Raw genomic sequence first — 22679 nt, 5'->3', positions numbered from 1 at the left:
GAGTTTGCATAATTCAAGTGAAGAGTTAAATGGAGGTTATACAAGGTCTGAAGAGAGCAGTGGGCAGGGGTCCAGCTGAGGTCAAGTGGTTTGCTGCCCTCCTGCAGTAATACATTATTTGTGATAACAAACCTCACAAAGAACAAGAAGCATCGCAGCATTTTCTGGAGGGAAAGGGAACTGCTGTACTGCCAGAGGCGAGCATTTCTGGGGATATGGTTTGAGGTATTAAGACTGGCCATACATTAAGTCAGGATCGGGACTGCACTTTTTGTATCAAAGCTATTGTGTTTTTCCACAGTAGCACTGGTCTTACGGAAAGCATTTCCAGGTAATTTACAGAGCTACTGCAGTCATCAAAAATACATAAGCAAGCAGTGCGAGGAAAGTAGATGGATTATGCCAGACCTCTGGTTACCTGACAGCAGAGCCGTTCTTACACCATGGCAGCACAGCGATGCCAGACACCAGGGAAGGTGCAGCTTATTCTGGCTCCGCCAGAACCAGCTACCAGACCCAAAAGAGAAATTTAGCTGAATGAAGCTACCATGTCCTTGTTCAGGGACAAGGGAACAATGCTCGGTTTCCTTGCAGTGCTTGATTAAAATGCGAGTTTAGTTGCTCTGAGTTATTAGAGCTGCATCTTTACTGCACAGTAGCTGTAGGCAAACTGTAAATATACCAGGCATGGGCAGTTTCCACTCAGTGCCTGAAAGCATCATTTCTGTAGCAGCACAGCTCCGCAGCTAACCTAATAAATACTGGTGCTGAGCAGGGCTAATTATCTCCAGTGCAGTGCTGCCCTAGCATGGCTGTACGGCTTCCCGCTCCAGAATTAGCTTAGCTGGGGCTTGTTTGGGTGTCTGCACTGCCCTTCACGGTATGGTGGAAACAGGCCCTGAGCAGCGCTTGGTGGAGGAACATTGCATGCATGCACCAGACTGCAGTATTACTCTGCTCTTAATGTAATTGGGGAAGTGCTGGACTCCAGAGCAATGAAGTCACTTAATAGCTCTTCTTGAAAATTTGGTTTTGACTTTGGTGAAGTTGTGATCGCCTTGGACCTGATTTTGGAGCAGCAAGCCCTTGTCTCTTCTGAGAACAGTGCTTTATAGTATATGGTGCCTCTGAGAAAAATATTGACTTGCATGCACTGTGTTTCTTTTGTTTTTTTCCCTATAAAGCAGTTACCAGTGTCGTACAGATAATTACCAATCATGCTTGTCTGACCTACAGAGGGAACGGACCTCTGTGTCTATGATCTCATTGCCTAAAACCAGCTTAATAAAAGGTAGATGGGAGGTGATGTAAAAAGGTGTGTGGAAAATGTTTGGGGATTCTCTAACTCAAGATTTTGAAGATCAGATAAGACAAGTGAATTGGTAAAACTGGCTCAGTGTCAGCTATTTAAGTGAAAGGATAGATAATCACACATCCTGTAGCAGCTGGGTTTATGCAGGTTCAGGTCCAGTTACGTCTTTATACACGTTTTAATGCCTTACGTGGAAAGGATCAGATGAGCATTTTTTGGAGACTTAATCCCAGCCAGCCATAATAAACACAGTGCCCACTTCTGTTGATCTGTAAGGAGTCTTGATTTGTTTGTTTCAAAATAATTTCAAAATCACTCTTCTCTTTAAGAGAAGTAGCCCTGAGAATGGAAGATGGGGGATATACCCCAGACCAAGATCGTGTATTTCTTTTCCACTAATGCTTCCAACTGTGGCTTTTCTCTTACTGTAGTATTGGATAAATGAATACACCTCCACCTTGGGGATTGGTGTCTTCCACTCTGGCATCGAGATCTACGGCAGAGGTATGAAGTATTTCCTTTTCACTACCTGCAGAACATGAGGACAACTGTATGGCTAGTTTGACACAGAAAAGCACCTCATACTTACAGCTTTTGGCAAAGAATATTTTGAGGAATGAAAAACTCATCCAGTTCTTTTTCCATAGTCCATTGTGGAGTCCATCAGGAGCTTGTGCAGTTCTGTCATGAATCATGTATTTTCAGCCTGTAACTGCAGGCTCTATAGCTTGTGCATGTGTGTGGCAGGAATGGCACACAGGAGGGACCAAGCGATGCTGGAAAGCCATTCTGCAGTGAAGAAGGGGGGGAGAACATGGGAGAAATGGCAGAGGGGGAAGAGAGGCAGATCAGTGGTTGTTTTGAGACCTGCATATGCACCTGCTAATTCCCTGTCAGGGTAAATCTGTTTTGCAGTAAAATGTCTATGCTCTGGAAGTCTTCAAATCTGGATTTCCAGATCTTGGAAACTGTTCTTTTGAAACAGCAGAGTTACAAGGAAAAGAAAATGTCATGTAAGACTTCTGAAATGGTCTGAATGGGGTTCAAGCTGATTAGAGCACCCATTGCGAAAGTTGCAGTCAAGGGATCTAGGAACAACAGCTGTAGCACAGTGAAGGACAGACTAGCATCACAGACTTCCCATTTCCTTCTTCAGCATTAAATGGGAATGACTCAAGCTATTCACTCATGGTATTTTTAGCCAGTGCCATGCAGTACAAAACACCTGAGGTGCCATGTTCCACCTTGAGCACAGAAGCTTTCACAGGCTGTGCGAGATGGCCTCTATGTCACTGTGAGGTCCATGGGCTGTGTGACATGGAGGGACCTCCTGGCTGGACCTGCGAGCTGAGGCAGCGGAGTTCAATCAGCTCAGCTCTCTGCAAAGAATTCCCATTCGCTGCCTGTAAATCCCTCTGGAAGAAGATTTGATTTCTCCCTACTCTAGAAAGGACTTTTTCCAGCTCAGTACCACCACTGACAGCCTCTCATAATTTATCTAGATGCCTCCACCACAGAATTTTCCACTGAGAGGAAGCCACCTGGATGGGCACAAAGACAGACTCAAGAGTTTTCCTGGTGCTGTGGGAAAGCAGTAGTGTTAGCATGGAGGGAAATTGCGAGGGCATCCTCAGGCTGATAGGTAACTGGACAGAGAAAACAGCTTTCAGCATCTGGCTGAAACAGATTTTGGCAATAGCCCAGCCCCTGGTGCTGATGCTGAGCCATGCAGACAGCTGCCATGGACTTCTTCCTGACATTGCATTCATTCGATTACTCACAGTCTGTTTCTTTCCTTGTCAGAGTTTGCCTATGGAGGGCATCCCTACCCTTTCAGTGGCATTTTCGAGATCACACCTGGCAGTGCAGTAGAACTTGGAGAGACCTTTAAATTCAAGTAAGGGCACTTTTCTATATGTTCCCCTCTGCCCCAGGTAGCCATCGGTGCAGGGGGAGCAAGGAAACAAAAGTCCCCTGGTCCCCCTTTCCCTCTCCTCATAAGAACCTGCCCTGCAGCCTTTAGATGATCCCAGTTCAAAGGTAGCCCTGCAGGGATTTTAGAGCTGGGTAAAACAGCGTGTATACCTAACAGGGAACAGTGCTGAACTGTGTTTGGCAGGGCTTAAAAGCATGCTTACAAATGAGTGCAGTTCTCTTTTCCCATCCTCTTTGTTTTCTGTGCTCCTAGTTCCACCTGTCAGCAAGAATGGGAGTAACTGTGTGTTGCACAGAGGGAAAAATAAAACCAAGTCTTCTGATGAGTATCACCTACTTGTGAATACTGCACAGGGTACCAGAAGTAGTCTCCTGTGTTTATCGCTACGCTGCCACAGGGCACAGACCAGCCGTTAAAGGAGTCTGAGCGGATGCTGCATTAATGTGGTGTTCAAGGTGCTTAGACTGTGGGGCTGTGGGTCAAGGAACTGCCCATGGCAGGTGGGGCTCGACCTCCCCAGGCTGCCAGTTTATGTTGAAGGTTGTTGGAGACCTTTAGAAGAATGAGTGCTGCTGAGTTAAGACTGGGAGAAGTAATAGGCTTCTGCATAAAGTTTTCTGTCTGCTCCTTCCTGGCCCACACCATGGAAACCCTCTCAATCATGAAAAAAAAAATCTCTGTCCTACTGGAAATTTCTGTCATGGGATGATGGGCAGAGTGAGAGCAGAGAATTCCCTGGTGGTGAGCAGGAAGCTCTTGGGGCTGTTGCCAGTGCTGTAACATGCTTTGTGGATAAGCTCTGGAGATATTACTGTGTCATTTTGTTAGGAGAGTTTCTGATAGCCCCAGATATGCATGTCCATATTTTAAGTGTGTCCTTCTTGCCAATGTCTGATCATTTCCTTCTCCCTGGGTATGTATCACTCTCTTCACTGTATCTTTCCATGTTTCCTGTTCTGTGTTTTGCTTTTAACTAGAGAATCCATTGCCTTGGGCACCACAGACTTCACGGAAGAGGACGTGGATAAGATTATGGAAGAACTGGGCAAGGAGTACAAAGGAAATGCGTACCACCTGATGCACAAGAATTGTAATCACTTCTCTGCTGCTCTGGCTGAGGTGGGCACAGCTACCTTTTTATTTTTTAATTTTTCTTCTGCTTCTAATCTGTAGTAGCACTCACAGAAAGGGAACTGGGGTCAGCACAGCCTGCCTGTCCAAAGCCCATAGTCAAATCTCCTGTCTCTGCCCTTGCTGTTTTTGGAAGCCCTTTGCCGTTGAAAGGGATGGGATCAGGAGGTGGAGATGCAGCAGGTTTATCGCACATTTGGTCTAAACTGTGTGGGAAATTAGGAGTGCCTGCATTTTGGTTCACTGAATAGGCACTGAGCAGGAATTGGAAGGACAGACCTGGCTAGCATGCAAATGTGCATCATTTTAAAAATAACAAACACAAATAACCTCACATGATCTGCAAAGGAATAAAAATGGCTTACCAGTGTTTTGCAAACAAAAATTTGCAGTATTTGTGAAGTGGGTGCCCCGTTTCCTTATTTAATGTGCACCATCCAAAACCCATTAAAAAAAAGTATTGATTTTCTCATAGATATATTTGGTTCTTATTAATTTTCATGTTCACAAACCCACTGTGAATTGTAACAGAGCTGTTATTTATCTTCAGAAGGAACTGAAGCACAGAGAAGTGCACACATTTATTCCAACTATCTGCTAATTTGGGATATTTGGTTTTTGATTCCTGAATACCTGATTATTTCTGGGGGAAGCTTCCTGCCTCCTCACTCCTCAGACAAGATGTTTAAAGTGTGTTTTGGTTAAGGTGGGATTATTCAGCCCCTGTGTAAATCTGAATTCTGTAAATCTGATCTTGACCCAGTGCCAGAAAAAGACAAGAAAAGCACAAAATGGAAGTGACCGATAAAAAGTTTCTGTGCTTTCCATAGGTGTTTTATGGCAAACATGAGGAGACAATATAATTCTTCACAATAGAGTTCAACTGCTTTAACATTAGACTTTCTCTTTCTGGAGTCCTCATCCTCATTCATTACACATCTCTCACCTTTCTTCTTCACGTGGGGCAAGAGTCCTACGCCAATAACCTTTTTTACCACAAGTATCCATTTATCCCCCAAAAGGCCCATCACAGATCCTGAGTGAGATGAGATTCTGCAGAAAAAATACTGTATGATTTTGTAAGAAAATCCCCAGTGAATCCAAGATCCAGCAATTCATTTACAAGGGACCTGCTTAGGCTCTTAGCAAAACCAGTTCTCTCTTGGTTTTATCCTTGCTAATTATAGAAAGAGAAAATGACTGAGTTCTTTCTGTAAATGTTGGCAAACAAGGAAAGGAATTGTATTGGTACAAACAGAGAATGAAGTTTCAAACAGTACAGTGATCAAATCAATGTTAGCCATACTACTGTTCTGGAGTCAAATAATCAAACTTCTACAACAGAAAACGGGAACTTTAAAAGTTATGAAGGAAACCAAGGAGAAAGCTGTGTGATCATTAGCAAAAGCTAAAAAAACCCAAACCCCCTTTACCTGCAGCAGTGAAATAAGGCCATTGCTTATTTATTATGTACTTTGATATGTAAAATTTGTCTCATGTCCAAGACAAGCTCAAAGCCATCCTTCCTTGATTCTGCTGCTACACATTAGTGAACCTCTCACTGCCCCTTCCTTGTCCAACCTGCCAAACACAAGTCAAATAAGAGATCTTAATAAACTAGATCATTTTAAATTTTGCGTTCAACATGCCTTCAGTGAACATCTTTACCAGAGTGGAATTTAGGTTTAAGTTTTCCAGCAAGAACTTTCTTGGTGGATTCTGTGTGCTCATTCACTGCCCCATAACCTGTCCTGATAATAAAACAAAAGCCTAAATGGCTAGTTCTGACACTTCTGCTCCCAGGAGCAGAATTTATGCAGGATTTAGGTCAGTCTAAGTAAATCCTTCGTAGGCAAGCAGCTCTTCACACGTGCCTGGGTTTATCACCCCTCTCTAAATTATTACAAATGCATCACCAGAGGATGTGGTGCTTCAGCCCAAGGAGCAGAAGGCCCTGGATGGTCTCTAGCATCAAGTTACAGCAAATGGGAGCTGAAATTCATAAAGAAATAGCTGATGACACTAAGCAAAAGTCCTAGCGATTCAACATACCTCAGTCAGCAACATAAGAAATGCACGTGGCTGCCTTATGACAGATTTCTCCATCCTTTCAGGTAAACAGAGTAATTTGGCAATCACTGTGTTTCAGAGCTGGGTGAGAAGTAGCACAGTTTATCTTGGGACACTTCTAACCTCTTGGAGGAAAGACTAATTGAAATCTGCTGAGACAAAACCTGCTTGAACTGAAAGCAATGAAAGGTTCTATTCTCATTTCCGAACATCTGAATGCTTGCTTAACTTTACAGCCTTAGTGGTTTTTGTTTTTCCTTTCCTGCTGTAGTTCCCATTAAAACAAGACAAACCAAACATCACCACATTAGGAAGCTCCAGGCCTTACCATATAGAGCTATAAGATGCAGCCTTATAGTGTGCAGAACGTGTGGGCTACGTGATGAGTGGCTCTCAAGACTGTGTAGGTATGGCTCACCGTAAAGGGCAGAAAACAGAACTGATATTTGTGCCCTAAACCCAATTCTGAGATGAGTCAGTTTAGTGTTTGTATTGCCCTTTCCTTCAGACTCTTCATCTGTGAAGCAGCAATAATAATAATTAACATCTATTTATGCATAGCTGTGTTATTTGGCAGTTAAAGTCAGGAAACTGAATAAAGTATTCAAAGAATTAGAAGAAAAGATGTAGACATTTTCTTTAACAGAATGAAACTGCTTACTGGAACTGGGATTTAACTCCAGCCACGCAAAAAGCAGCCAAGGATTTTGAGTGAGTATAAATTCTCCATCTCTGTTGCTGTAGCCCAGCTGAAAGGTGATGCTATCAGTACCACAATGCCTTTTCACCGCAGAGGGGCATCAGGGTGGAGCGTAATTTTTAGCATGAAAGATGGAATGCCCAGCTTTGCTCCCTACAGCCCTTTAGACCTTTCTGCTTATGGGCATAAGCAGTTGTGGTGAGTTCAGGAGATGGTTGTTCTGAGCCTCCTGGGTAGAGCCAGGCAAGCTCTGTGCCTAAGTATCCACTTTTGTGTGCCGAGTTATTTGCTTCCTTCAAAAAGGGTTCTGAAATCTTATAGTGACAGCTTTTTTTATCTGCCAAGGCTAATTAGCTGATTTATGTCTTGTATTGTTTCTGTATCAGCAAGCTAGAGCTCTATAGCTCTGTGGCAATGTACAAGTTAATGTGTCTACACAAGTCTGTCTGGCAGGCCTTGAAATCTGGCTGTACAGCCATGTGTAGCTGCATTTGACTGCCTTAATTTCTTCATCTGGCTGTGGGCTTGCTAATTAGTATCCATACAGATGTTGCCCTGGTGGCTGGGCCATGGGTTGGGAGGATACCATCTGGTCATACAGACTGAGGGCAGATGCAGCCACGTGTCCTGCTGGCTGAGGTCGTGATTCTGCAGAGGGAATGGGAAGGAGGTACAATGGCTGGTTCTCCCTCCCAGGTCAGCTTTCTCAGGATCACACTGTGAGATGACGGCTGCATGTCCATTGCTAGGACCTGTAAGCCACATTTCCCATCCACAGAAGTTCTGCTGAAGCCACAGGAGTCGGGCTGTATCTTCAAATTTTTGTTTTCTTGCCCTTTACTAGTGTTTTCTCAGCAAATAGAATGTCCATTCTGAAATCTTCTGTCTACATCCGTTTACGAATGATTTTTCTGTCAGATTCCTGTTTAATACTATGATGCCTCAGGTCCCACCATGGTAAATGGTAACTTACCTTTAACAGTTCTATGCAGGCTGGCTGCTAATGGTTAGGGGCACACCCAGCCCCTACGTTCATGACTCTGCTATTTGGCCATGCATCTTGAAAAATCTTTAGACTGTAGCAAGTCCGGTACAGGCAGATAAGTTCTACTTAACCACCTATCTACTTAACAATCTATCTACCTCTAGAAAAACTCACTTTGCAGTGCGATTGCAGCCTAATTGCTTGCTGCTGTGGCATTGACCCTCTCCCTACAATGCCATGCATCTCTTCTGAGCCTTGTGATCTTCCTGCCCACATTCACTTGTAAGCTGCAAGGGGCTTTGTTACTCCCTCATTGGCACTTAGATCTCAATTTTCCTTACTCCACACTGCAGACTGCCAAGCATATTCATACTTGCTCGAGACTTAGATCTCTCCCCGCTTTGCTAGTTCCCTCTGGACTTCTAATGAGCAGCTACTGGATCAAAGAGGCATGGCTGTGTCTACTCACAAAGCAGCTCCTGTGGAAAGAAAACAGATAATGCCCCGGTTTCAGCAGCAGCGGTTCAGACTTTATCTTCTCCAATGCCATTTCATGGCAGCCTTCTCAGTAAGTGATTCAGTGAACATGCTGCATGATCAGGAGTCTCTTCCTGTGGATTTCCTGAGAAATTCTTCTTCAGCAGGGAACTTTGGGTTATTTAAGAAGTGAAGAACTACCAGAGAGCAAAAGTCTCTGCCTAATAAGTGCCGCATACCATCTTAATTAGTTTTGAAGGAAGTTCTGATGTGAAGCTGGGCAGAATTTCCTAGTGGAGAGTCATGACAAAGAAATCAGATGCACTCCCTGTGCATGTGCCCAGCTTCAATTTAAGGTTGCTGGTACACACACCACTTCTTAATACCCCTTTGCCTTTACCCTCACCATCTATGTTGGTGTGGGAAGGTGAGGGAGCTTGCTCTAAGCAGTGAAAATCTAGTTAGGGTTGCCTCAGCAACTCTGAATCCTGCAACGTGGTCCCACAACATCTGCATTTACAAACCACTTAAGCAAATTTTTTCTGGGTTAAAATGAAGAAGTTCATCAAACTGGGATTAGCAATTTGCCTACCAGAAGCTTATTCCTTTCATGTTGCTTTTGTTGACAGTCCCCCAAATCAAGGAGTATCAGGACCATGCTCTCTGAATAAACTGTCCAGGAGGATGTGCAATCCTTTTGGGGGACTTATGCCTGCAATTTCTGCAAAGAAAAATCAGTCAGGCCATCAGCAGCAGATCCCAAACTTCCCATCCTGTTCTGAGCTTATGTGCCTTTCTGTGTGTCGGTACTCCAGGTGGGTAATGCTGCTGGCAAACAGCAGGGATTCTAGCATTCCAATGAGATTATGCATGCATGGGGAATTCAGTTAGGACCATGTCAATATTGGGTAAAGCCCTTCTGTTTGATCATCTGTTGTTAAGTCACTATGTTCCTAACAATCCCCCATGTATACTTACAGCAATACGTTCAAATGGCCCTTCAAGGAATTGCAAAATATTTATGTTCTTTATGAGTTGTCCTGGCTGATAAAAGAGGCTGTTTAAACTCTGCCAGATGGAAAAAATACTGGCTTTTGAATATTAGAAAAACCTTTTAAAACAAAAAGAAAAGCTAAAATAATTAATCCTTTCCATAATGCCATTTATCGAATTTCCTGGTTTTTCAGAACAATGAGAAGTGAAATAGCAAAAGGACAAAAGTTACAAACTGCTGTAAAGCAGACACAAAGGAAGAGCAATACATTTCTGGTTCCAGGAAAAAGCCAAACTTAAAGTCATTCCTGGGCTCTAAGTTCTCCTACAAGGACCCGCAGGTTTGAGGTCCCAATGATGCCACTGCTTTGCAGGAGCACTCGTCACTGCAGCAGCGGGCCACAAGGAAATGTGCCATGAGATGCCAAGAAAGACATGCAGTTACATGCTTCACTGCCAAGACTGTTCTTTGGACATAGATAAAGGTAGCTGAATGTAGATACAGGGAATTGTGAAACTGCTGTCACAGGGCTTTTTTCAATGCAAGAGCACAGCTCATGGTTGCCCTGCAAGTCTGCAATACAATTTGGACTTGTGGAAGGCAGATAATAGGCAAGGCAAAAGCATACTTGGCACAGCTTGTACCCCTAAATACACATGAAGGTGAAATATTGACTGCCAGGGCTTCAAGTACAGGCATATAAGAATATGAGCCCTAAGGATGGTGAGGTGTATGGTGAGTGTACAGCATCTGAGGACAGCTTCTTTAGAGAAGATAGCGATAGCTAGAGGATCAGAAGGACAATAAAGGTTTTCTGCTTCAAGGTTCTTCTCCAATCTGGTGATATTCCTGTGTTGAGTGTAAGGACCAAACTATGTCGCTGCAGCTTAAAGACACTGAAAAAGCTTTTTCTGCTTAGCCCATTCACAAACAGAAGATGACTCACTCCACTTCCCACCAGCAATTTTCCATGCTTCTGAAGTTTCCTGTCTAAGATAAGCTATGGAGCTCTGTTCTTACCAGAGTGATGACAGTTGCTACAGTATGTCTCAGGAAAGGGCAAACCAGCATGGGAAGAGAGAAAAACACCTTTGAATCAGCACCAGAAGTGGAAGATAAGTGGAATGACTCAAGGAAATCATTCCTTCTCCTTTCGTTAATGTGATTACTGCCAAGCAACTGGAATGATCCCTATTTAAGGAAACTCTTCAGCACCTTGCTATAGGGCATATGACACATAATTATCAAAGAGGTGTGGCTTCTGAGCACCAGGGAAGATCTTTTATTCCCCAGTAGCCTTACCAGTGGTGGAATCGCAGTAAAGTTAGTGGGTCTTACGGGCCCTTTTGTTAAGATATGAAGTTGATGCTCATCATAATTAGGAAATTAATTGAGAAGCATTGATCTGATTAACCTTAAAAATTGTTGATGTTGGAACTTTACCTGAGGACAGCTGTGACAGAAGATTTTATTTTTTTATCATGTATTTCCTCCCTCCTCTTGAAAGGGAAATGATTTCTTTCTGATTTGTATGTGTAATTTAATGCCAGAAAAGATCAAACCCCTCTATATTTCATAGCAGTTTCTCAGCCTGGAGTTATTTATCTGTCTTGCTGTAAAACTACCCTAGGGTGTTTTTTTTGTTGGTTGTTTTTTTTGTTTTGGTTTTTTTTTTTTTTTGTTAAAAAGAAGGATGCAGGAGAAGGCTGAGTGTGTGTTAGCAGGACCTATTTGTATCTTTAAGAGTATGGTCCGAGAATCAGCAGTAGTTCCTGGGACAAATCTGGCTTAGAAACACCTGAATGGTCTGTTACGAATTCCCCCGGAGTCAAGGAAAGCAGAATTTAGCCACATGACTGAGGGATGATGAAGCACAGTTAAACATCCCTGTTTGCCCAAATTATCACGTCTTTCCCTTATACCCAGAGAAATCTATTAAAAAAGACTAGAATCAACCGTGAATTCAGTGTGCATGGTTCACATCCACACGTGATCATTCTTCAGAAAGCTCTTCCAGGGTCATTTGGATCTAAGGAATTAAAAAAGCTTCAGGGAAACAGACTGGTATCCCTTTATCCAGCTTCTTTTTGTACCCATTGATCCTTTTTGCCTCTTTATATTCCTTTAAATATTAAGGAATCTGTTTCCTTATTGCTCAGCATTTCTTGTTGCAAAGGATTGGATCCAGGGGACAGTGCTCAGGGATGCCATCTGAGTAAATGGCTAAAATTTGAACTAATTATTGGAGTTGAACTAGGATTTTCCTAGTTGACCTAGGATTTTCGGAGTAAAACATGTCATCAAAAGCAGAGCCTTTTAGAGGGATCTGATAGTTTTATTAAAACTTCTGCTAGGATATTTTGTGGGTTCAAACAGAACCTCTGGCTGGTGAGACATACTCATCTGCAAGTAACTGAGAACATCCTGGATAAAGAGAAGCTTGCTGAAGTGTGGGAGAGCAAGCTGGACTAAAGATTTATTTACCTTTTCTGCTATATTTAGCAAAAATTCTCCTGAAGATCAGCCACAAGACATTCTTAGGCAGGGACTCCCTCATCCTCTCCTGTGGAAACAGTCCTACTTTAAATATTTACATAAACAGGGAAATAACACAATTCAGCTGAAGAGAGAATTTGTGTGCTTGTGGTTTCAAAAGCTCATTTTGAAGTTTTAAAATTTGCAGAAGTTTCCAGAGAGAGAAAATTATTTTGGGGAGCTGGGGGTCTTGTTCTTGGGCTGAAGGGGCCTTGGAAAATACACCTGAGGTTAATGAGGTGAGCTTGGCCTATTGTTTGTTGACATGGGAGGAGAAGAGAGTCTCCTAAGCATCTGAGGTGGCTTAGGTCAGCCTTGCAAAATTCTTTAGCATCCTAGATGAGGCTGGCTCCTACAAAGCAGAGGTAATGGACTCTGTCACAACTGAATGCTGTGTAGTCAGTCTTACAGCTGCAGAGCTGCAGTGCTCAACCTGGGAGGTAAATAGCTCCCAGTCTCCTGAAGTCAGGAAGACTCTCTCAAGTCAGCCTAAAAGGATGGTCTCCAATAGGAAATACCTTGAAGATTAACAGATGGAGTCTGCACAGTGAATCCTGCAACCTGATGGTTTCAGAGGACTGCAGTAGGCATTGATGCTGACACCACCGTGATATTACTAAACCTGCATGCTAGATGGAATGGAAATGCTTGGTGAAGCCACATAGCCTGAATCTCCCTGGGAGGCAGGGGATGATCTTGGTGCAGTTAGGCTTGCTTGCCTGTGGATTACATCTAGGTGGGATGCTAGGGCTTCTCGTCCCTTTCCTTCGTAATATTGCTAAAGATCCGTCCCACTGATAGTAGCAGGGGGAGGCTTTGTCATTGCATAACAGTGTGACTAGCAGGAAATACCCACCTCTCCTGACTGAAGTACGGTGTAAGATATTTCTGTGACTGGCTTTGGAGCTTTGTCTGATGTATACTTCCCTGATGGCATGGCTGTCTTGGTTGTCCTTTGCCAATGTGGCTGGAGCTTTGGTAGAACAGAGGCATCTTACTTTAATGGTACAGGGTATGGAGCTGTGCTGAAGTGACAGGAGATAATAGTGCATATTCTTTTATCTCTGTCTGTTCAGCTGTCCTTTTTCAGCCAAGGCAAAGCTGACAGCATATAAGAAACTTGCATCAGAACCCTGCTTTTCTTAGAGGAGCTTGACTTTTAGCAAATTCTTTGAAAAAGGCAGATTTGCTGAATCATGGACCAAATGAGAGCAGTTTTTTAAGCACCAGTGAATAATTCAAGCTTGAAGCTTTTCAGGTCCATCCCCAGCCACATATGAGTTCTCACTATGACGTTATTAAAAAATAGGAAGCTTTCCTTAGCCTGAAAGCTATCGGAGAGAAAGGATTAAACACCAGAGAAGGGAGCTTCAGGTGGCATTTGAGTTGCAGTCAGAAGCGGCAGAAGCTTTTATAAACCAGTCTTCAGCAGATCCTAAGTAGACAAGTAAAACTCAGGTTTGCCTTAGTCAACGGTTGCTTTTCAGTTGCCTCTGTTGTAGAGGACGAGATCGCCGTTTCGTTGTGTAAAAGCCTACCTGTGATTCTGATAATGGCAGGGGACACAATGCTCCCAACAGACAGAAAAGAGAGAAGGAAACGAACAAACAAACAAACAAAAAATCCCCAACAACCACGGGACATGAAAGAACATTAGGAAAGCTTTATTTTCTGGCACCTGAGCTAGTCCTCACTGAAGACTGTGGAAAGACTTGCTTCACTGCAGCAGCCTTTGAACGTTTAGCTCTATGGAGAACAGGCTGTGTTTGTTTTCTCATTTCTAACCAACCATGTATGTTTAGAAGAAGTTTATTAGTAAAGATGTCCTGCACCCATAAATTTATCCTTATGGTTTCAGATGAATGCTTTTTTTTCTTTTGTTTCTGCCCAAATGTATGCACAATTTTGACTGCATGCAGTTAATAAATATTGCATTGCAGATGTGGCTTCTCTGCAGTGGTAAAATGAGATTTCTAGGTGTAGATTGTGTAGTTGTTTAAATTTATAAAGTATTTGCGAAGTCAATAGAATGAAGGCTGCTTTAAAAGTATAAACTTTTTTTTCTGTTGTTAACCCTTCTAGCCTTGCTATCCTGCATGAGTCCTGTAGTCCAACAAAAAGGATTAGTGGGTAACTCTTACATGCACCTTTCAGGTCTCAGTCCATCTTCTTTTCCTTATCTATCTATTTTGCGGAGGAATAGTATGAGATGCCAAGTAAAAGATTAAATGTGATGATATTATCAAGAGTAAATTCGAAAAAAAAAATATCTTAAGATGTCTGGGGCTGGTGTAAGTGTGGGTGTTTTGAACCATCTATTTTATTTTATATGCTTTTTGCATCTGTCTTACCAAACCCGTTTTCCTTATCTGTTATAAATAAGCATAATACCTTGGAGTTAAGTTAGTTCATATTATCTGGGGACTTCATCTCTAGTCACACCGTCATGGAGCCCTTGAGTCTTTGTGTGTGCAAATGCCTGAGAACAGATGCCTCCTTTTCACAAATGAACACGGCAAAGAAAATCCCTGTCCTTTTCACCACTGCCTGTTGATAAATGAGAAGTGTCAGGAGTGTAAATGAAATAAGTGTGTTGATAGGATTTTAAGACCAGAACCTTTTGCTTAGGAGTCCTGCCAACACTGCCAGACAGAAGGGCTTTCCCTGTTCCTATGAATTCTTGTATTCTCTCTTCTCATTTTATCTCTATCCACAATAACCTGCTGCTCACTAGGCTTGAGACTGAAACGGAGGATTTTCTTGGTTAGCTATTCAGTAAAAAATAGATGCTCTTGATGTCCACCCCTCTATGTATATGGGTTGGCCTGGTCATGTTCAGCCTGTCCATAACACTTGAAAGAATGACTGTGTTAGGCAACAGCTGTTCTCAGCCACTGGTCTTGAAATGGCACCTGCGAGGAGAAGGCAGTTCTTCACATCATCATGGTAATATGAATGAATTACAGTTGTTCATTCATTTGGTGGGAGATTCATTGTTTTAAATGCCACCAGCAAGCCCAGACTTAATTATACTCTGCATTCCCGAAATGGTCATTTGTTATGACGCCACTTGCTGCCTACATCGTCACCCTGCAGCTGCTGGCTGTACTTATAAGCGCTGGTTACAAGGACCTTCATGCTCAAAGAGGATACTGCTATGCTCCAGTGTTGGTACATAACTAATCAGCGATGCTGCTCAGAATTCAGCCCTGAACGCGGTTCATCAAGATGTCACATTTGCAGCCACCGTGCCTCTCCACTGGTAGCCTGGCCAGTGAGGCTGAAACAGTGCTGAGGTGCTGTAAGCCAGCTGTCTTGTTTGACCCAGAGCTATCTACTCCATTGTCTCTGCTTTTGGCATCTCTCTGCATGCAGACGTGCATAGAGTCAACTCTGTCCTTCCACCACAGCACCACAGAGGTGACTGACATGTCCTAACTAGCATCATAAGGGGCGCAAGACTGTGGGTATTAGTCCCTCCTTTCAGTGCTTTCCTTTTTCCTCACTCCTGCCTAGTCTCAGGCAGATGGTGCAGATGCTTCTGCTTTACATGGGAGAAACACCTGCACTCCTGGAGAGGGCATAGGAGCGTCAACGTCCTGCCTGATGTGGATCAAAAAGAGATAGCATAGGAGAATGGGGGGCATTTTAGACAGTGGCTTAAATTCATTTAAAAGGCTTTTCCCTTCCTCCCTTTGATTCAGGTTGCTACCTCCCAGAACACAGCGTCATTGCTGAGCTCATTCATACTCATCTACAGTTTCTTAGCTGTACGCTTTCCTCTGCAAGACGCAGGCCATGCCAGCTTCTGCTGAATGTGGGCTTCATGCAGCTTCACAGCCCAGTGCCACCTCATCTATTCTGTTGATCCCCACAGGCTAGTTACATTCCCTAGAGTAGAAATTGTCATTTTTACACAGTAACTATACAATAAATGTGTTTCAAGCAATTGATCCTAGCATGCCAACTCTGCCAAAGTGAGACTGTGCTTTCAGGTATGTTGCAAAGGCTGTATGTCCATTGTCTTTGAGGAATGTTGTTTTCAGGATATACACCATGTAGAGCAGCTGATTAGGAGTGCAGAGCTAGAGGTATATTCCTCATTGATGCACTCAAACTCCCTTCGTTCTGCCAGGACTGGACAGTTATACTACCAGTTTAGTTTTTGCAAGGTGGCAAAAAAGATGTCCCTGCGCGTTGAGTTAGTGGTTTATTCCAGATGTGTTTAAGTACTAGGTTCATCACATGGCCATGCTTCCTTTTTCTGTATGGTTTTTGGCTGCCCTAGCACAGCCTGCAAGGTTTGCCTGGGCAGGTGTGCTGGTTTGTATCTAATGGCCTTATTCTGAAATACTGATAAGCATCATCTGTGCTATATTGTCTAGGCCTTGTAGGAGCCAGCTTGTGCAAGCACTGTAAAGATTCCCCTTGGGCTCTAAAGCCTTTGCTCTTAAAGTGCTCTGGGGTGTGTTAGACTCTTCAGGTGCCAATAAAAGCCCTTTGCATTCTCTAAGACACACCAAGGGGAATACTGTACAGTAGCTCAGATGGATACGTGCCCCATGTGGACGCCACTTCATTTTTAGCAAGGCTGCTAAATGGAAGTGGCAGTGGGTGGTTCAGCAGATGTTCAGTGCTGAACTCCCCAAGCCGCAGTTTGAAGACAAGAATTGAAGTAATTAGCCTGTATTGTTTGAGGACTGTAATGTTGCCTCTGCTTATCTTGATTTTCATGGATCAGAGCACTACACGGTGCCTTTGGGAGGGCTCACTTCAAAAATATTCCCAAGGGCCTGGAGTTACACTTCTGTACGTGGCCTGAATTGCTCCAATTGCATCACCCAGCAGAACCTATTGCATTTGAGAGCTTTCTCTTAGGATCTACAACTAATCAGCCCTTCACTTTGTTTTGAAAGGGGTTCAGCCTGTTAGACTATCTCAAATAATGTCTAGCATACGCCCATAGACCCAAAGCCCTCAGAAAATGCAGCACATTGATGGCATTGTCCTCTAGAAGGCAGGAGACTTAGCTTCTTCCATTGCTGGCTGGCATCTAAACGGGTGCTTCCCATCTGCTAGGCTGTTCCCCTGCCCACAGTAAAGCTTTAGAGGGAAGTGTTAAGGCCTTGCTGAGCTGTGGCACCTAGTTCTTAGGGCAGGGAAGAGTAATGGGGTGCAGTCCTTACTCCCAGGGCAGTCTATACATTTTAATCAGTGACTGTTTAGTACAAAATGACACAGCTTAAGGTGCTCTAAGGATCCTTTTGTATCCCAAATTAGTTGTTTCTTGATGAGTTGAAATCCTGGTGTGGATTTGACAGTTGCCCAGAAATAGCACCCAAACTGTCAGGTCCAATTTCTCCCACCCATTTGGCTTCAGCCACGGATGTCTGAACCGCTGTTTCCACTTGACTCTGCAGATGCCATCTGGGTCATCTGCAGTTCTTACATAGAGCCCCCAGAAGAAGCGGCAGCTGTGGGAGACTTGGCTTTCTATCACCAGGTGCCACTCAGTGGAAGCTGCAAGTACACGCAGCCTTCACTGAAGGCTGCCTGAAATGGGGGACTGGTCCCTCGGTGGGCAGTCAGAAGCTGCGTGCTATCCCAAGCACTGGATTTCCGCCTGGGACTGGGATTGGCTGCCTCTGCGGGCTGAGAATAACTCGCACCTTCAAGGACCTGACAGTGAGAAGAAGACAAGGAAGCACCACGCTCGGCAATGATAGCCAGACACTGTTCACAGGAGCTTTGCAAAACTTAGGGAGGTCCCACAGGGGCTGAGGTGTTCCAGGCATTGCTGCCAGTAGTCCAGCCTGTCATGTACTCCACAGGGTTTCCCATCACACTTTCCTACCTCAGACAAGCTATAACTGGCCCCTGAGCTTACATCTCAGGCTTGTATCTCACATAGGCTTAGCCCTCCTGTGACTGTTTGAAGTTCCTTCTCCGGTCAGCTACATATAAAAAGGCTCAGCTGCTTTCTTGTCCAGTGCCAAGCTCAGGCTCCACTACAGGTATGTTACCTTTCCTGAAGGGATGGTAGCAGGAAAATTTTGTATGATGGTGAGAACTAGCAATTTCTGACCCGTAACAGTTTATTATTTATTTACCAACTCTGACCGGACAGGTACGTGACCCATCACAGAGATGTTTACCCCCTTCAAAAGGGAAAACCCCACTCGCTTGGCAAGGAAGAAAAAAAACCTCTGTAAAATCCTAAACTCTAAAAACATCTAAAAAATAATTCTGCTGGTGGAAACAACGGATGGTAATAGGCTTCTGTGAGTTTATTTTTCCAGTGTGTGGTTTTCAGTTGAGAATTGCCCTGAAGAGCTGCAGTAGGTGGATTTTTCTGTGGCTTCATACACAATTGGAAAACACCCACTTTATCTTGCTTGTGCTGTTTTATTTAAACTCGGGTGTCTTAATCCCATTGCAGTCAGGTTTATTTGATGTTTCACCATTAGTTAAGCACTACTGGATGCTCCAGCACAATATGTTTTATGGAAAGGAGTGAAAAACACAGAGAAGGCTGTAGTGTTAGTGGCATTCCCTGCTGTTGCCTTTTTGCTCCTGTTGAAAGTTGTGTTTTGGTGTGGAATAGTAACAAGGCTTCACTGACAAGAGGTGAGGACAAGTGTAACTGAGGAAAGGAAAACCACTTTGACTTCAACATTTTCCTTAAGCTCCAAAAACTGCCCTTTGATGATTGATGGCCTGATGCCCACATATCTCTGTTCTTTTTCTGGTTCTTCCTTGACTTACTGATTCATTCTGGGTGAGAAGCTTCCATAAACAAAAGGCAAATATCTCAGCACTGCTTCCACATTGGGAACTGCTATTTCAGTTGCTAGGGGACCTGCTTAGAAAAGAAAAAAAACCAGTATTTCCATCTCAGCCAGTTTTACCTTGTGCTTCTCTGTTGTTTCAGCTGATTTTCCCAAAGAATCACACCCTTTTTTTTTTTCCTATTTTTTTTGTTTTCCTATTAATATCTTGGGGAAGTCCTTATTAATACTTACGACTGCTTAAGAACTAAACTGACATGCATGCATACATAGCAAGGACCCTAAACTGAGTTACCTTCTACACTGGCAATACGTTGCCTAAGTTCCCAGAGAGAAAAAAAGACAAGTGCTAAAAAATCTAGAAGCAATTGTGCTGAAGTTTTGGGCTTTGGCTCAGGTTCAGTGTTTGAGTAGGACATATTGAATACAATTTTAAAAATTCAGCAGTATTCTTGTGAAAATGGTCAGATATGTCTGGTGCGAAAATCAAATAGATCAGCAAATTTTCTGTGAATGAGTCTTAAACATAGGTGGAGAGGTCATCTGCTCACAGGATCAGGCGATAGCTGTAGCAATGGAAACTAGGGATCTGGGTGGAGATGAATAATTGCTAATAAAGTAACTGTCCCCAGATTAAAATTTTCAAAAATACAGATTCATATAGCCGTATCTGAAGTTAGGTAGAATGCAGCATCAGTAAGAACTGAAATAAAAGTTCTTGGGGGGTGTATTAGGTAAAGAACAGTCTATATTTTTTTTGCAAATTATTTTATTTATTTATTATATATATATTATTTATTATAAAATTATTGCAAATAATTTTAACAGCTAAATGGCTGTGTTCATTCTGATACCCAATGATAATGTCTTCAGTTTCACACGTTGATTTTTAAACAATGCATATCAAAATAAAGTGAGTTCCATGGTCAAATTAGTACAGTCACAGGTTTGCCACCTTCTCCACACCTCACTGGAAACTCCATGCTGTTGGAGCAAGTCAGTCCCCTTATCCTCAAGGTGACTGTTGGAGGGGGGCTTAGATCGTCCTGCCTGGGCTGTACACATGGAGGACCTGCTTGTTCATCAGCCATAACAACTAGAATGCAGCACAGCCCATCCTCTAGCAACTGCTCCATTCGTGCTCCCTGAAAATCTCTTGAAACCTCTAAGCACTGCATTTCACTTGTCGATGACATACATCTCGCCAAATAACGTCCTTAGTGGATTACAAACACCCTCTTAATTTTTGGAGTAAGTAGTATTAAATTAAGTGTAGTTTTAGCTGGGAAGAGTGTTGGAGGAGAGCAGAGGGATTTAGCATTGGCAGAAGGTACAGCACGGACAACCCTGGAACCACTGATCCACACGAATCGTGTGACTGTGGGGTGCAGTTTCCCCCCCGCCTGTCTTGCTCCATGGGAGACATCTCTGGGAGGCAAGGAGAATTCGGCTGTTATGACTACTGTACCTGCCACAGGCTTCAGGCTCTAGTATCCTGGTGCAGGGCCGCAGAGGCAGTATATTTACAAAAGGCAGGCTCTTGAGGCACCCCACCCGATCAGTTCCACCTGCCTCTTCTGTGTCTGGTAAGGGGAATGGTAAAACATAAAGGGAAATTTCCCTTACGTGGTCAAAGCCAGACACAGCTACTAAAATCTGGCACCTGTATGTATGTGTGGTCAAATGCTACAGAAGAGAAGGTCAGCTGTATGCAGCAAGTTGTTTCATTATGCTGAATGTGGTATGACCTTGGAAAACAGCATCTGTGCTAGCCAGAGTGTAACTCAAATCAGTGCCAGGAGCATCTATGATAAAACACAGGCCTAGTGAGAAGCTAGTATTTTTCTGTTTGTTGCTTTCTTTCCCACATTTAGGAAATACCATATGAGGATAAATTACAGGGTGATGTGCTAGGATAGGAAAAGGACCCCCAGATACTATAGCTTGACTGATCCAGCCGAGGAAGAAAAGTAAGCAGCAAGAATAGCTTCTCAGGCATCTCCATCCACCTAGGCAGGCTCAGTTTCTGGGCTCCTCAAGGTCCAGACAGCAACAGCCTAAATATTTTTCCAAAATTTTTGAGTTACTTGGAAAATGAGTGTCATTGTCTTGGTTAGAAGCACCAGCAGGCCTGTCCTTTTACTCATGGACTGCCTGGAGAACAGTGGCCAGAGCTGTTGAGGACCATGATGCCTTGGTCTCTGTTATGATGCTCACAAGGGCTATGGCTGGCAGGGCTTTCTGTGCATGTCAAGCAGTTGTGTAGTCATTTGCATTTATAGCTATTTCTGACTGCAGAAGATGCTTGCTACATTTCAAACAGCTCTCTTCTGAGCAACAGGGAACTCACTCTGCTGAGGTGATGATGCGGATGGGGATGACATTGCCGCTATGCCTGTGGTTTTTTTGTACTATTAACCATGCTCCTTTTTGGTTTGCTCCACAGATACTATGTGGGAAAGAGATCCCACGCTGGGTGAACCGCCTGGCCTACTTCAGCTCATGCATCCCCTTCCTCCAGAGCTGCCTCCCCAAGGAGTGGCTGACCCCAGCAGCCCTGCAGAGCCACATCAGCCTCGGCCTCCACAAGGAGGAGCAGGGGGACACAACAGATGAGGAGTCCCCCTCCACCTCCACAGCCCCTTCAGCCTCAGGCACATCACGAACCTGTAGACATACTCGGGTCTAAACTGTGCCCAGTATGCCCTCAAATAACATACCCCTCTCTCTTGTACTATTTCTTTCTCTCACCCTTTCACACACCTTGGTTTCTCTCTTCCTCAATGGACAGCACAGGGGAGGGAAGACCCTTTCTACTAAGGAGGTGAAGCTTCAGTCCCTTTTCTGAGGGCTGCCACTACAGTTGCTTGGCAAAATGACTGTGAACCCCAATGCTGAACTGAGGAGTATAGTGACTGAACTGGACTCTCCTCCCAGGGCCCCCATGCTCCTTGACCCATGGAGAAATGCTGACTCTCTCAGGCTTGAGAGCATGTGTACAGGCAGGGGGGCACCATACTGTGATGTTCCTTCTCTGGAACTGTTTTATCTTTTTATCTCTTCCCCCACCCATGTGAGCCCAGCAGCCTCCTCTCTATTTTGACTGGGTTTGTCACTCCCCTATGACAAATCTCCTGTCCACACCCAGTGAAGGAAGCAGAGCCAGAACTCAACCTTCTCATCTCTTAGACCAGCAACAAGCTCTACTCAGCCCCATCCCTTTTGTAACTATCACATTTTGAACTCAAGTGAAGGATGAATGAAAGGTGCTGCTGTTCTACAACCACTAGTTTTCAGTACTCAAATTTAAGAGCTCGAATTACTGTCCTGCTCTTGAAAACAGTAACAAAGAACATAGAAAATGAATGTGCTACCGTGGCTTTTCTTTGGGGTCAAAAAGAGGATGGGGCTAGTGCTTAGAGGCAGCTACTAAGTAGGTGCAGAGATGACTGTTGACCATATTGGTGCTTTTTGGCACAGACCCCTCTCAGTTCCCCTACTTCTAGGCAATGTTCCTGGTTTGCTTTTTTCCCCCAGATTCCCTGGGGAATCTCTCTCCGAGCTGACATTTGCTGGCTGTCTTTGGGGGAATGGCCCTCCTGAGCACAAGAAGTAGGAGAGAGAATCTGTTGGGAAGGTCGGGATTTCCTTCAGATTTTCCTCCTGCACTCACAGACCTAAAATGTGGCTCCAGAGCCATTCTTCCCCAGCCTATTTTCGAGCCGAGAAGGTGAAAAATCAGTGGTGAATC

The 22679-nt window shown here is 43.9% G+C and overlaps 1 protein-coding gene across 3 annotated transcripts in view; it reads left to right on the top strand.

Moving 5' to 3' along the window:
* LOC106113003 (deubiquitinase DESI2-like) overlaps positions 1-22294 on the top strand; it is a 58068-nt gene extending 35774 nt beyond the window's left edge. For all 3 annotated transcript variants that reach the window (XM_027777338.2, XM_027777336.2, XM_027777337.1), the window contains 4 exons: positions 1744-1816; positions 3116-3209; positions 4226-4367; positions 21375-22294. In XM_027777338.2, the coding sequence (XP_027633139.1) occupies positions 1744-1816; positions 3116-3209; positions 4226-4367; positions 21375-21617 (552 nt within the window). In that variant the 3' untranslated portion in view covers positions 21618-22294. The remainder of the gene's footprint in view (positions 1-1743; positions 1817-3115; positions 3210-4225; positions 4368-21374) is intronic.
* Positions 22295-22679: the final 385 nt, after the last annotated feature.

The sequence above is a fragment of the Falco peregrinus genome, chromosome 1 (genome assembly GCF_023634155.1).
Source record: "Falco peregrinus isolate bFalPer1 chromosome 1, bFalPer1.pri, whole genome shotgun sequence".
NCBI classification, from domain to species: Eukaryota; Metazoa; Chordata; class Aves; order Falconiformes; family Falconidae; genus Falco; species Falco peregrinus.
This window is presented reverse-complemented; position numbering and strand designations above follow the sequence as displayed.